Consider the following 16358-nt stretch of genomic DNA (forward strand, 5'->3'; position numbering starts at 1 on the left):
TTTTCAAGATTACCAAATGAAACAAACAAAAAGGAGAATAAACTACAAAATAACTTAACCGCTCTGAAAACCCAACAGATTATCCCAATCTAATGATATTGTTCCAAATACTTGCAACAATCCCAAGAAACACCCCTTGGCACAAAAGGTAAAATCAAACACAGGGTCTTACAGGATAGAAGTCAAAGAGAGAGTACCAATGTGGGCCTGCTTCTTTGAATCCAGCAGCTATTTCCCCCACTTAAAATCCAACGAAACCAGAGTAAAGCTGAGTTGGGAGAACTGGCCGCTCCCCTTTCATTGTACAAGTATTGTTTTAATCTTGAAATCCTTTTGCCTGAGGCAGCATCTGTTAGTGAAAATCAGATTGGCCCTAAAACCCTTCAAACCTAGACATTTTAGAATCGCTGCTTTAATGACCTCTCTGAAAAAAAATGCCAAGGACAGCATTACCTTGTTAAAGGAGTGGCATCGTCACACTCCGAGGTGGGAACATTTCCACTTGAGGCACAACCCCACTGCGTAACATATGTAGCATATTTTATAGAATAGAAATACAAAATACATAAATAACAAAAACAATCTAACCATCTTGTTAACCACAGAACTAAATTTAAGCAAATTTAGTTACTGGCCTTTGAACCAGTGGTATATTATTCTTCTCACCCACACAATCTATAATGTAAGTAACCAAAATTAAGTTCGATTTCCCCTTTACCACTGTTAAATCACAATTTTACAATCCCCTAGTTTAATATTTATTTGCAAAATTTGAGAAGAAAACCCGTGCCAAAAATTTCTTTTTAATGAAAGGTTTTGTCAAACCTGTTCAATTAATTAAAGATGCAAACGGGGGATCCAAGATGGCGGTGACCCAGCAAGACTGAGTCCACAGTGCTCTACCCAAAACTTGGGAAAAGTGGGCTATCCACCCCCACCACACTCACTAAACCATTTATAATAGTTGTTAACCTTAAAATAGTTACCTATTAGTACATTTAAATAGTCTAATACTAGCTGGAAAATGAGTAAAGGGAAGGGAACAGGCGGCTCTAAGAAAGCAGGGACCCCTCCCCCACCCTCTCCCTCTTCAGCTGCAGCAAAGGTGTCTTCAGCTACTTCAGGAGATTTACCAATGAAGATGAGCTTTGAGGAGATGTTTGCCAGGTGGGAGGCGAAGATTGATGCTTTTATCGATGAGTCTCGGCAGAGCAGAGAAGCACTATCAGCCGAGCTGCAGAAGCAGGGCAGAGATATTCAGGAATTGGAATGCCGAGTCAGAGAGGTGGAGTCGAAGGCCGCAGCCTCAGAGACTGGGATAAAATCAACAGCCGACCACATCCGTTTTCTCGAGAATCGAGTCCAGAACCTAGAAAACCACATTGATGACCTCGAAAATCGATGTCGTAGAAAAAATATTCGGTTGTTGGGCCTGCCCGAGCAGGAAGAGGGAGGTCAGCTGACAGCATTCTTACAGCATTGGCTGCCACAACTTTTAAATCTGCATAATGGATCAGGCCAGGTAAGGGTAGAATGGGCCTACCGGGTCACAGTACGTGGGCCCGGCTCAACTCAGCGCCCACGCCCGGTCCTGTTCCAGCTGCAGAGCTATAGGGAGAGGCAGATGCTCCTGGAAGCCTCAAGAAATCTGGGAAAAGATCCCCAAGCTATGACCCACAAAGGATCCAGGATCATGCTGTTCCAGGACTTCTCCCCAGCTTTGGTCCGAAAGAGGAAGGCATTCGATGAGGCGAAGAAGCGTTTAAGGGACTTAAATATCCAGTACTCCTTACGCTATCCAGCGACGCTACGCCTTAGCCACGAAGGATCCATATATAACTTCGGATCACCGGAGAAGGCTAAGGAATTCTTGGACTCTCTTAAATAAACTGTAAAAGATTGTGGACGCTGGTCTGCCTTTCCCATTATTTTGGTTTACATCCCTTCATCTTTTCTTATCTTTCCCCCTATGTGTGTATGTATATATATATGTTGGGGCGTTTGGTTAATGTTGATGGGGAGATGTGGTTACCTTATTCTATTTTACTTCTGTTTTTAGGAGCAGGGTTGTTTTTCTTTCCCCTGTTATTTTGTGGTATTATATTTAAGTATTACATGTTGAGATTGCAATCTTATAGTTATATATGGTATTAATATTCCCAAATATATTTAGATGTGGGTGTGGGTGGGGGTGGGGTGTTCACTGTTAACTCTAGCTTTATATTATATTTGAATTCTCCTCATTTTATTGAGGAACACCTGGGTCAAGGGTGGGGCACTGGTTGGAAGAGGGTAAGATGGACTGTGGGAGAGGAAGTGACGCTCCCTGGGAACAAGGGAGAAAATCTCCAATTCGGAATGTTTTATATTTTTTATACTTAGAAAGAGTTTTTTGTTATATTGTTTTGAGTGTATCAGAGAATCTTTACTTTTGTAAATCTTGTATGCTCCATGCTCGGGATGTTCTAGATAGGGTTTCCCCTCCCGAGGGGTCTCGGATCTGTCCAGATGATTATGGCTGAACAGTCGGTTAAGTGGTGCACCTGGAATGTCAGGGGGAGTAATTCGCCAGTTAAAAGGAAGAAAATATTATCAAATCTTAAGAAGGAGAGAGTTGATATAGCTCTCCTACAGGAGACACACCTGTCGGATAAAGAACACTTAAAATTACGACAGGGCGGATTTGATCAGGCCTTTTTTTCCTCTTTTAATTCAAAAAGCAGGGGAGTCGTTATCCTTGTCCGGAAGAACTTCCCTTTGAAAATTCTAAATCAGATAAAAGACGAATCTGGACGATATATTTTGATTAAAGCCCTCATAAATGGAGAGGAATATGGGATCTTAAATGTATACTGCCCCCCGGCACACCCCTTTAAATTCATAACGGAAGCTTTTTCAAAACTGATGGCCTTTGGTGCCCGTCATACAATTATAGGGGGAGACTTTAATTGTATTATGGATCCGGAAATAGACAGGATTCCCAAGAGTGCCGCTGGAGTATCTCCCAGATCTAGACAACTGGCGGACCTGAATAAAGAATTAGGATTGGTAGATGTATGGAGATGTCTCCATCCACAGGGTAGAGATTTTTCTTTCTACTCTAATCCACATAAATGTCACACAAGAATTGATATGTTTTTTGCCCCATCGATTTTTCTAAACTCTATAGCAACCTGTAAAATAGGTACTATAGCAATCTCTGACCATGCCGCTGTATACATGGAAACTAAGGTAAAGAACAATGGGACATCTGCTCGGCATTGGCGTATGGACCCCTTCCTGATAAAAGATAGCAAATTTTTAAAGTACTTCTCCCAAGAACTTAAAACTTTTTTAGAAATTAATACTGGTACAGCTAGCAATCCGTCAATGATGTGGGAGACCATCAAAGCTTATGCACAAGGTTTGATCATCTCCTATTCAGCGACCCAGAGGAAAATGAAGGGAGAGCAACAGCGTCTGCTCGAAGCTCGCCTAAAAGCAGCCGAAACAGCATACGCTGATAGACCTTCTATCACAAAATTGCAGAGGATTACAGCTCTTAGGACAGCTTTAAACACCGCGCTTACTCAAACGGCTAAAAGGGAAATATTATTTGCGAAACAAAGATTATATGAATATGGCGACAAACCGGGTAGATACTTAGCATTTCTTGCAAAGAAAAAGAAAGCCCCTCAAACTATTCCGACCATCAAGGAAAGTACAGGTACCCTGACTCATGATCATAAAAAGATCAATGCGACCTTTAAAGAATTTTATTCTGAACTATATAGATCGCAGGATTGTGAAGATAGGATTAGGAGGATGCAGTCATTTTTTAAAAATTTGACCTTCCCGGGCCTGACTCCGGAACAGGTGTCGGCCCTAAATACCCCTTTAACAGTCCAAGAAATACTTGAGGCAATTAGGCAACTTCAGAGCGGAAAAGCACCGGGCCCGGATGGTTTTCAAGCTGAATTCTATAAAGAATTTACAGGAATATTGGTTGACCCACTTATGGATATGTATAATTTTGCGCATAGTCAGGTCTGTCTCCCGCCCACGCTGAAAGAAGCAAATATTTCTCTTATCCTCAAAAAAGGAAAAGACCCAGAAGATTGTGCATCTTACAGACCAATATCCTTACTAAATGTAGACTTTAAAATTCTCTCAAAAATGTTAGCACTAAGACTAGAAAGGGTACTGCCATATATTATAAAGGAGGACCAGACGGGATTTATTAAGGGCCGCAGATCATCCAATAATATCAGAAGGGTCTTGAATATGATCCAAGCCTGTCATCAGGGAAAGATACCAGGAGTAGTAATTTCATTGGATGCGGAAAAGGCATTTGATAGGGTTGAATGGTCATATTTATTTTACACATTGGAAAGGTTTGGTGTTGGACAGGTGTTTACCAAATGGGTTTCAACACTGTATAATGACCCCAAAGCAGCTGTTATTACTAATGGGTTAAGATCGGATGGCTTCAGTGTGGGTAGGGGCTGCCGTCAAGGATGTCCTCTCTCACCATTGTTGTTTACACTGATAATCGAACCATTAGCAGAAGCCATCCGGACTGATCCTAATATAACGGCCCCGAGGATTGGTACAGGTAAACACAAAATTACCCTCTATGCAGGTGACGTTCTCTTATTCCTCAGTAATCCTTTAATGTCAGTGCCTCCTCTAATTCAAGTTATTAATACATTTAGTGCATTCTCAGGCTATAAAATTAATTTTTCAAAATCGGAAGCCATGCCAATGGGTGGTCTGGCTATGATACCCCACTTAATGGACGGATCCCCTTTTCCCTTCCGTTGGTCCCTGGAGGGCTTCTTATATTTAGGTATTTTTATCACGCCAGTATTTGATCAGCTGTATAGGGCTAATTTTGTACAATTAATGGAAAGGATAAGGCAGGACCTCCAGCGATGGAGAGACCTTCCGATTTCCTGGCTAGGGAGAATAGCATTAATTAAAATGAATGTTCTGCCCCGTCTCTTATATCCTATGAGAATGCTCCCGCTGATGCTGCCAAGGCTAGCCCTACGTAAATTATATGGCTGGTTGGGCTCCTTTATTTGGAACCATAGACGGCCCCTTATTAAGCTGAAGAAGCTACAGCTTCCACAGGCAAGGGGAGGACTGGACTTCCCAGACTTTAGGAAATATCAGTTAAGCTCCCTACTAAGTTACATAGCTGATTGGGTTTCATCTGATCCACAATCAATTTGGCTGGATATCGAAGCCTCCCAAGTAAAATACCCACTTATTAACCTTTTATTTTCAGATAAGAGGAAAATCATTACAGACCACTGTAAAAATCCCATAATATTAAACACAATTAAGGCCTGGAATATAATGCGGCAAAATGAGGGTAACTCACATAAAACATCCCCCCATGCACCAATAGTAGGCGCATGGGGATTCCAACCGGGGATTACAGATGCCACCTTTAAACTCTGGAGATCCAGGGGCATCTCATGCTTAGGGGACCTATTTAAAGATGGGATCCTGATGTCCTTTGAGCAGCTGCGTCTGAAATTCGGAATACCTAATGGAGATCTCTTTCGATACTTCCAAGTTCGAGATTATATACAGAGGAAGACTACATTAATAGATAGTCTTTATAAATCAGACAGAGAACGTAATGTCTTACGACCAGCGGGGGCATCCTCCGTTAGTACTATATACCATTTGCTACATGATGGAGTCTCAGGAGACATGGATGACCTGCTTAAAACATGGGAGCAGGACTTGGGGCTAGAAATCTCTGAGGATATGTGGAATGACATTTGGGAAAATGCTAGAAGAATTGCTATCTGTAACAGAACTCAGGCTATCCAACTAAAGATACTTCATAGGGCCCATATAGCTCCGGCTCGACTGGCAAAATTTAAGGCAGGAGCATCTCTAATGTGTCCTAAATGCAAAATAGAGGTGGGTACTCTTGTACATTGTCTGTGGACTTGTCAGAAAGTCCGCAGATACTGGACTCAAGTGGCAAATACCCTGACAGAAATTTTAGGAACGGAAATTAGGGTGGACCCTGCATCTCTCCTTTTGGGCTTTTCGAACCTCTCATCTCTGGATATGCATGGGAAGAGACTATTTTCTATTCTCTCTTTCTGTGCAAGGAAAAATATTTTGGTGAACTGGGTGGCTGAGGGCCCCCCTGGACTTTCAAATTGGCACAGATTAATTATGGAATATATCCCCCTTGACTTCCTCACAAATATGGTGCACCGAAAGACTGAATTATTTTATAAAATATGGCAGACCTTTTTGAATTATATAAATGCAGATATTTCGGCTATCCTAACAAGGGCTTTTATTTAGTGAAGATTTCAGACCGGGCTGCTCCGGGGCCCCTTGGGAGAGGAATCCTGCGCGAATACGGGTTTTATTATATTTGATGTTTATACATTCCGAGCATGTAAGAGACTTAGGTATACACTCTGGTTAGTTATAGGTTAGATTAGTAGAAAGTTGAGTTTTTTTTTCTTTCTTTTTTCGTTTCTTTTTTTTTCTTTTTTTCTTTTCTTTCTTTCTCTTTTCTTTGTTAAATTATGACTATTGTATATATAATTTAATTGTACATCAATGTTTGTATTTGAGAGTTTTGTTTATTTTTGTAAATTTGCAAAAATGTTAAATTTCAATAAAAATATCTACAAAAAAAATGCAAACAATTCAGCACAAATCTCTCAATCAGTTCAGATAAATTTGCAACTTGACAACAGAAGTGAGAATTTGAAGGTTTAAAAGATTAGTTTTATCCTTTGCACTTAGTCTAGTTTGCTATTACTCCATGAAATTCAAATTCACAGAAGATACTACATATTTGTGAGCAGTTCACCCTTTTATCCATAAATAAAATAAGTAAATGACATTCCATGGTCCTGCATTACAAAACCACAGAATGGGCCAAAAGCATCTGGAAAAACCCTGACTACCTCCAAATGGCGCTTTAGTTGAAAACACATGCAGCTTGCATTGCTCATGTTCTGACCTTAGAATCATCTGATACACCAGCTATTCAAACAGGATATCATTGACAGGAAGATAAAAGACAGAAGAGATAAAAAAAAGGAGAGTTTGCAGATAATTTATCTTTGTAGCTGTAGTACAGGAAGATCTCCATAGTTTTGGCAGCTAAATTGATGAATTCTACCTGGTATCATATAACAGCTGACAGTTTGATCTCAGGGGCAGCATCAAATATTCAGTCCATCATTTTGTAAAACCAGCTCACTATAACAAAAAACGCCTTAAAGTACTTCTGTCTCACTGGATCATATTTTAAAAGAAAAATATATAAGGAAATAGTATGTGAGTGGAACTGATAAATAGAAGAAGGACGATCACCTTATTGGGATTGTATTATAGACTCCTCAATACATTTGTGTGCTAGTGTTATGCTTCACACAGAGTACCTCCAAGTTCCTTTGTGTTGCAGTTTTCTGCAGTTTTTCTCCATTGAAATGATACTCTTTTGTTCTCCCTTCCAAAACGAACTTCACGTTTTCCCACATTATACCCCGTATGCCAATTTTCTGCTCACTTTCTTAGCCCATGAATATCTCTTTGCAAACTGTTTGTATCCCACTCGACCTGCCTTTCCACATATTTTTGAGTCATCTGAACATTTTGGGTACAGTGCCTTTGCTTCCTTCGTCCAATTTATAAACATATGTTATCAACAGTTGCAGTCCTAGCCCTGATTTGTGTAATGTCCCAAGTCACCCGAAAAAACCATATCCCACTCACTGTTTCCTATCCATTAGCCAATTCTCTATCTATACAATTTAATGACAGACTGAACCATTAGAGACAGAATCAATGTACTGACAATTAACATGGCCACCTCTAATGCTCAGCGGTCTGCATTATAACTAGAAATGCAAGACTAAGTTAGGAAAGGTGAAATTAGCGCACTAGTTGTTTTGGACTCGAATGCAAGAAAACCTGGCTCTCAGCCAGCTAAACCACATGTCATGTCATCAAAATACCTTGAACCCCAATCAGTATGCAATTCCCAACATGTACCTAACCATATTAATAAGTACCAGTGCATTTTATGATAAATACTATATTAAAAAATTTAAACATTCAGAGCAAGTACAAATTCCCCTCTCTCTGAAGAAAATTAAAATCTATAAAGCACCAAAATCAATTATAAAACTTCAGATATAAATCAGACATATGGATCAACTCCACCATCAGATGTTTTTCTCCTACCTCCATCCACAAATTAGTACCCCGAGATAAAGCCTCTTCAGTTCGAATGAATGCCAAGAAGTTTGAAATGTCAGACAGTGTTACTCTTTCCTAGGAGGGCAAAAAGAAATTTAGATTTGTTTTTATCTTTGGTAGCAGAAACTACATCTTAACTGCATTACAGTGACAAGTGTTATGGGCTAGGACAGACCCTCAAAACATTTCACAAAGGTAGCCCAGACCCTAACTTTGCTAGTTGTTTTAAGCAAGTGTAACACGGATATTCCAGGAGAAATGCTGCTGGTCACACCACTTAGTTTTAAACAGAACAGAATTTATTTACAAGATTACTGAATGAAACACAGAAAGACAGAATACCGAATAACTTAACCTCTCCAAAAACCCAACAGATCATCCCAACTTAATGATGCTGTTCCAAATATTTGTAGCAATCCCCAGAAATACCCTTGGCATAAAAGGCAAAATCAAACAGTCTTGCAGGACAGAAGTCAGAGAGAGAGTACCAACCTGGACCTGCTTCTTTGCGCCCAGCAGCTTTTTTCCACACCACTTAAAACCCAAATCACCAGAAAAAAAGCTGAGCCTGGAGAACTGACCACTCCCCTTTCATTGTACAAATTTTTTTAAACCATCTGCCTGAGGCAGCATCCGTTAGCTATAAACAAATTGGCCCTAAAACCCTTCAACCCCTGACTTTTCGGAGTCTGTGTCCTTTACAATCTCAGGGGAAAAAAGCCAAGGACAGCATAACCTTGTTAAAGGAGCAGCCTTGTCACACAACTTACAAACTAGAACAATTGTTTTAAGCAGACAAATAAAATTACAGCTTTCACATTTTGCCTTAAATCTGGAGTATCAAATCAAATCCTCAAAATCAAAACAGATCAACGGGGAGATGGAATTTCATCCAAAGAAACAAGGTAGTATGGTCAGGGACAAAATTAAGAGATGACTAGAACTAAGACACTTTTACCTCCCAATATTATGACTTTTCAAAATACTGACAAGACTAGGGGAAGACAATGGTGTCATGATAATAACATTGGACTAGGAATCCTGGGAAAACTGGTGCAATTTGAATTCAATTAATTGAGATCTGGATCTAAAGGCTGGGACCACAAATAGAGACCATGATCTACTGTTAACAACTCAATTGGTTCATTCATGCTCTTGGCTGGTATGACCTTAGTGTGACTCCAGACCCAAAACGTGTGATTGACTCAACTATCCTATGAAATGGCCAAGAAAGTTCAAGGGCAATGAAGGGTGAGCAAAAAATGCTAGCTTCCCAGAGACAGCCACATTGTATGAAAGAATAAAGAGAAAAATGCAAGCCGAAATTTCATTCCAGAGCTTGACACTCTACTCTAGATAGAACTGGATCCATACAAGTTACTCAGTTACAAATCCTCTAGGCTTTCAAATTCCATCATTTCAAAATCTTACTAGTTTGAATCACTTTAGCCTACTGCTGAAATTTTAGGCTTGATATGTCTTCCCCATTTTTCCTTTTATCTCTGTCCAGAAATATTACCAAAAGAAAATGCCTCAAATATTCTATATTTTGAAAAATTATACATTGAAAGATTGCTTAGTTCAACAATCATCTGAAGTCCCGTAAAGTCATGCCCATCATTCTTGATGCAGGTGTTACTGCATAAGCCAGCATTCATTGCCCTTGAGGAAGTGGTGGGAAGCTGCCTTCTTGAACTGCTGCAATCCATTTTGTGGTGCATACACAATGGTTAGGGAATGATTCCAGATTTTGACGTACCAATACTGAAGGAGCTGAGAGATATTTTCAAATCAGGGTGGAGGGGAATTTGCAGGGGGTAGAACTCCAATGTACCTGCTATGTGGTGTTATGTGGTGTTATCCAATGTTTAAGGAGAATTTCTGCAATGCATCTTCAAGACGGTACACACTGCTGCTATTGACTGTTGATGGTGAAGTAAGTAAATGTTTGTAGATGTGGTGGTACTCAAGATGGCTGCTTTCTCCTGGTGGCATGAAGTTTCTTCAATGTTGCTGGAGCTGCACTCATTCAAGCAAGTAACTTGTGCCTTGTAGAAATCAGGTCAGCATTGAGGAGTCAGGTTGCGAGTTACTCACTGCAGGATCCCTAGCCTTGGACCTGTTCTTGTAGCCACTGCGTTTATATTGGCTAGTCCAGTTCAGTTTCTGGTAACCCCAGGATTTTGATGATGGGGGATCCAATGATAGTAATGCCATTGAATATTAAGAGGCTGATGGTTAGATTCTCACTTGTTTGGATTCTCATTACCTGACACTTGTGTGGGAATAATGTGACTTGTCAGTTGAAATCTGAATGTTGTCCAGGTCTTGCTGCATTTGGACATGGACGGATTCAAAATCTGGGAAGTTACAAATGTTGCTGATCATTCTGCCATCATCAGTAATCACCGCATTTCTGACTTTATAATGATGAGAGGCTAATTGATGAAGCAGCCAAACATGGTTGGGTGAGAAATTCTTGCAGAAAGAGGTCCTGGAGGTGAGATGACTGGCGCCCAAAATCATAACCATCTTCCTTTGTGTGAGATACAACTCAAACTAGCAGAGTGTTTCCTCTCTCCAGACCTCTACTGACTCGAGCTTTGCTAGGATTCCTTGATGCCACACTCTGTCAAATATGGCAAGGGCACATGTTCACCTCTCCTTTAGAATTCAGCTCTTTTGTCTACGTTTGAGCCAAAGTTGTAATAAGGTCAGGAGTCGAGTCGCCCTGTTGGATCACAAACCCGGTATCAGCGAGTAGGTTATTGCTAAGCAACTGCTGCTTGACAGCATTGCTGATGACTGCTGAAAATGTGTTGCTAGTTAAAGCACAGCAGGTTAGGCAGCATCTCAGGAATAGGGAATTCGACATTTCGAGCATAAGCCCTTCATCAGGAATGAGAGAGAGTCTCTCTCTCATTCCTGATGAAGGGCTTATGCTCGAAACGTCGAATTCCCTATTCCTGAGATGCTGCCTAACCTGCTGTGCTTTAACCAGCAACACATTTTCAGCATTGCTGATGACATCTACATTACTTTACTCGAAATTCAAAATTTTGAACAGTATTTTATCTTGAATTTAGCAACAAATTAAGACTGCGTGCACATGTGCTCACATGCATAACTGGAGCCTGCTCCATCACTGAATACTCAATCCCTGCTCCACTTTCTCCCTCAATCCCTTAATTCTTTCAGTCTGAAGAACTATATCTAACTCAGCCTTGAAAACATTAATGTTTTGGCCTCAGACAGAAAATGCTGAAGAAACGCTGGAAGCATTGTTAGAAAGAAAAGCAGAATTGATGCTGCGATTCTTGAAGGAGTCCAGTGACCCTTCAAGTCGCTTTTCATACGTCAATCTTGCCATGCAGAAATCAGCCGAGTAAACCTTTCTTGTAGTTCTTCCATAGTCAAAACACATTTTCACAGATGAGGAGACCAAAACTGCACATAATTCTCCAGGAATGACCCCTGTAAAATTGTAGCAAAACATCCATGCTCCAGTATTTGAATGCTCTTGCTACGGAGAGCAATATACGATTGGTTTCTTTCTTCACCTGCATGCTTACTTTCAGCAACCGGTAAACAAGGCCAGCCAGGTAAATGATCAGCAAATATTGTAGACAACACTATCAATGGGTATGCCCTATCCCACCAAGAGCCAGCAGAGATGGAAGCAGTTTGTTATACAGTTAGGAAACTGCAGCCATGAGAGTCTTTAGCATTGATTCCACATGCCGTGAAGTCTCATGACATTAGACATGTAAATCTCCAACTGATTACCACATTCTACCCCCAGCCTTTGTCGATGATTCAATACTCCTCCATATCAAACACCTACATTTCTATAATGTTTTCTGCCATTGTACAGACCTCCACTGTCCACAAGTGACATGGTTTCTGCAAACAGATGTCAATGCATTAGAATGCTGATTGGTGTACACAGAACCTCCGATTTAGATGGAATGTTATTGAACTAAGTTGCAAACCTAGATCTAAAAACAATTTAAATACAAAGTCCACTTGTACTGCACAAATCTACTCACTCCAAAGCCAAGCTTCAAACACAAATTAACTTCACATACCAAGACAATCCACCAATTATGAACTAAAAAACCAGAAACTTTAATCTCAACAAATAATATTAAAAATACATATCTCAGTTGACAATAGGACCATAAGACATAGGAGTGGAAGTAAGGCCATTCGGCCCATCGAGTCCACTCTGCCATTCAATCATGGCTGATGGGCATTTCAACTCCACTTACCCGCATTCTCCCCATAGCCCTTAATTCCTCGAGACAACAAGAATCTATCAATCTCTGCCTTGAAGACATTTAGCGTCCCGGCCTCCACTGCACTCTGCGGCAATGAATTCCACAGGCCCACCACTCTCTGGCTGAAGAAATGTCTCCGCATTTCTGTTCTGAATTGACCCCCTCTAATTTTAAAGCTGTGTCCACGGGTCCTAGTCTCTTCACCTAACGGAAACAATTTCCTATCGTCCACCCTTTCCAAGCCATGTATTATCTTGTACGTCTCTATTAAATCTCCCCTTAATCTTCTAAACTCCAATGAATACAATCCCAGGATCCTCAGCCATTCCTCGTATGTTAGACCAACCATTCCAGGGATCATCCGTGTGAATCTCCGCTGGACACGTTCCAGTACCAGTATGTCCTTCCTGAGGTGTGGGGACCAAAGCTGGACACAGTACTCCAAATGGGGCCTAACCTGAGCTTTATAAAGTCTCAGTAGCACAACGGTGCTTTTATATTCCAACCCTCTTGAGATAAGTGACAACATTGCATTCGCTTTCTTAATCACGGACTCAACCTGCATGTTGACCTTTACAGAATCCTCGACTAGCACTCCCAGATCCCTTTGTACTTTGGCTTTACAAATTTTCTCACTGCTTAGAAAGTAGTCTATGCTTTTATTCTTTTTGCCAAAGTGCAAGACTTCGCATTTGTTCACGTTGAATTCCATCAGCCATTTCCTGGACCACTCTCCCAAACTGTCTAGATCCTTCTTTACTGAAAATGTGTTGCTGGTTAAAGCGCAGCAGGTCAGGCAGCATCCAAGGAACAGGATCCTTCTGTAGCCTCCCCATTTCCTCAGTACTACCTGCCTGTCTACCTAACTTCGTATCATCGGAAAACTTCGCTAGAATGCCCCCAGTCCCATCATCCAGATCATTAATATATAATGGGAACAGCTGTGGCCCCAACACTGAACCCTATGGGACATCGTCATCACCAGCTGCCATTCCGAAAAAGAACCTTTTATCCCAACTCTCTGCCTTCTGTCAGACAGCCAATCCTCAATCCATCCCATGGGCCCTCACCTTGCTCAGCAGCCTCCCGTGTGGCACCTTATCAAAGGCCTTTTGGAAGTCTAGATAGACCACATCCACTGGGTTTCCCTGGTCTAACCTACTTGTCACCTCTTCAAAGAATTCCAACAGGTTTGTCAGGCATGACTTCCCTTTACTAAATCCATGTTGACTTGTTCTAATCAGACTCTGCTCTTCCAAGAATTTAGAAACCTCATCCTTAATGATGGATTCTAGAATTTTACCAACAACCGAGGTTAGGCTAATTGGCCTATAATTTTCCATCTTTTGTCTTGATCCTTTCTTGAACAAGGGGGTTACAACAGCGATCTTCCAATCATCTGGGACTTTCCCTGACTCCAGTGACTCTTGAAAGATCTCAACCAATGCCTCCGCTATTTCCTCAGCCACCTCTCTCAGAACTCTAGGATGTATCCCATCGGGGCCAGGAGATTTATCAATTTTAAGACTTTTTAGCTTTTCTAGCACTATCTCTTTTGTAATGGCAACCATACTCAACTCAGCCCCCTGACTCCCTTTAATTGTTGGGATATTACTCATGTCTTCCACTGTGAAAACTGACACAAAGTACTTGTTAAGTTCTCCTGCTATTTCCATATCTCCCATCACTAACCTTCCAGCATCAGTTTGAAGTGGCCCAATGTCTACTTTTGCCTGTCATTTGTTTCTTATGTATTGAAAGAAACTTTTATTATCATTTCTAATATTACTGGCTTGCCTAGCTTCATATTTGATCCTCTCCTTTCTTATTACTCTCTTTGTTATCCTCTGTTTGTTTTTGTAGCCTTCCCAATCTTCTGATTTCCCACTGCTCTTGGCCACTTTATGGGATCTCTCTTTTTCTTTAATAAAAAGTCCTTTTAAACTTATGGCGATTTGGAAGAATTGAGTGGCTTTGAAGAGTGTTTCATAGGACTGTTAAGTGCCAACCTAACTCTGAAGTCGCACGCAAGCCAGATCAGGTAAGGATCACAGATATCCTTCCCTAGAAAGAACATTAATAAACCAATATGGCTTACACAACAATTGACAATGATTTCATTGTACTTTTAGTCATAGAGATGTACAGCATGGAAAATGACCCTTCGGTCTGACTTGTCCTTACCGATCAGAATCCAGTCCCATTTGTCAGCATATAGCCCATATCCCTCCAAACCCTCCTATTTATATACCCAGTCAGATGACTGTTAAATGTATACCAGCCTCCAACACTTCCTCTGGCAGTTCATTCCATACATGCACACCCTCTGTGAGAACAAGTTGCCCATTAGATCCCTTTTAAATCTTTCCCTTCTCATCCCTAAACCTACGCCCTCTGTCTCTGGATTCCCCCACCCCAGGGGGAATACCCTGCCCATTTACCTTATCACGCCCCTCATGATTTTATAAATCTAAGATTTTAGAATTCAAATTCCACTATATGCTTTGGTATGATTTGAACTCGCGTCCCCAAAGCATTTCCTGTGCCTCTGGATTGTCTCTGTTCAGTGACAATATTGCTACATTATTGCCTCCCCTGTATATGGAGATTAAATGTTTTCTAACATACTATTGAACTTGAATTTCAGACAAGATTATGAAATGTGCAACTACTTTAACTAGAAGTTTAATTAGAAATGGAACTTGGTTTATTAAATCTCCTCAAAAGGATGACTCTCATTGCTAATTGCATTTCAAAACAAAAAGCAGCACATTGGTTTTTCGCTACAGTCATCAAGTTTGTTCTAAACACAAAATGAGGAATTTTATATCTTACTTTAAAGCTGAGCAAGCAGCAAGCCATTAACTCAACTGAGAGATCGACTTCACCTTAGCTTTTATCTTGTAGCACTTATGCTGATAATTGAGACAACCAGGCATGAAACTTAACACTTCAGCATTTATTTCACTTCAACAGTTTCGCTGCATTTCTCGTGACTGTGCGTTGACTGGACTATCCTGTGTTGTTGGGCGAAGTACATTATATGTCGACAACATTAGTAGCTCAGGTTGAGGTTCTGGATGTTGGTTTGCTCACTGAGCTGGGAGGTTCGTTTTTAGACGTTTCGTCACCATACGAGGTAACATCTTCAGTGAGCTTCTGGATGAAGCTTCATCCGGAGGCTCACTGAAGATGTTACTTAGTATGGTGACAAAACGTCTGAAAACTAACTTTCCAGCTCAGCCAGCAAACCTTCATCCAGAACAATATGGAAATGGAGAAAGATGGAAGAAAGAAAGAAATATATATAACAAAAACCTATATTCTATATAACTTAGATCACATCTACAGGGTGCCATATTTAAATTTTAGTCAGGAAAATAAGATTATTTGCATGTGTAAGTTAAAAGAACAATATTTTCTTACCACATTAGTCAAGTGTATTGCAGTCTGTAGAAGATAACATTGAGCTGCTTCTCGCAGCAACACTTGATGATTGGTCATAGTGCAGCACATTACTTCCCTGTGAAGTATCAGATATAAAAATCAGGGACAAATAATGACTTTTAGCTAAGTATAATCCTCCAACAGATTAAAAACAAAGTACAGATACAGTGTCTCAAATCGAGCTATCCTAAAACCAGAATTTTAAAACCTAAAACCAAAAGCCACTCATTTGTGTCTGGTGTCAAGTATCAATTTTAACTGCTATCCAGTAAGTTAAATAACTTACAGGGACAATGTGGCTTGGTGCTGTATTGGGACACCAGAATAGTTACTGGTTTTGTACACCAGTCTTTTCCCATACGCTGCATGAGTGACTAGGGTGACCTTCATCCT

At 40.6% G+C, this 16358-nt stretch overlaps 1 protein-coding gene across 3 annotated transcripts in view; it reads right to left on the reverse strand.

Annotated features, from left to right (window-relative positions):
- tarbp1 (TAR (HIV-1) RNA binding protein 1) overlaps nt 1–16358 on the reverse strand; it is a 200479-nt gene that overhangs the window by 155518 nt on the left and 28603 nt on the right. For all 3 annotated transcript variants that reach the window (XR_009645110.1, XM_060831275.1, XM_060831276.1), the window contains exons 8-9: nt 15945–16041; nt 8224–8313 (exon numbers count right to left, since the gene is read on the reverse strand). Coding sequence is in view for 2 of the 3 variants with exons in the window: in XM_060831275.1 (XP_060687258.1) it covers nt 8224–8313; nt 15945–16041 (187 nt within the window). In the remaining variant the exon portion in view is untranslated. The remainder of the gene's footprint in view (nt 1–8223; nt 8314–15944; nt 16042–16358) is intronic.

The sequence above is a fragment of the Hemiscyllium ocellatum genome, chromosome 10 (genome assembly GCF_020745735.1).
Source record: "Hemiscyllium ocellatum isolate sHemOce1 chromosome 10, sHemOce1.pat.X.cur, whole genome shotgun sequence".
NCBI lineage: Eukaryota > Metazoa > Chordata > Chondrichthyes > Orectolobiformes > Hemiscylliidae > Hemiscyllium > Hemiscyllium ocellatum.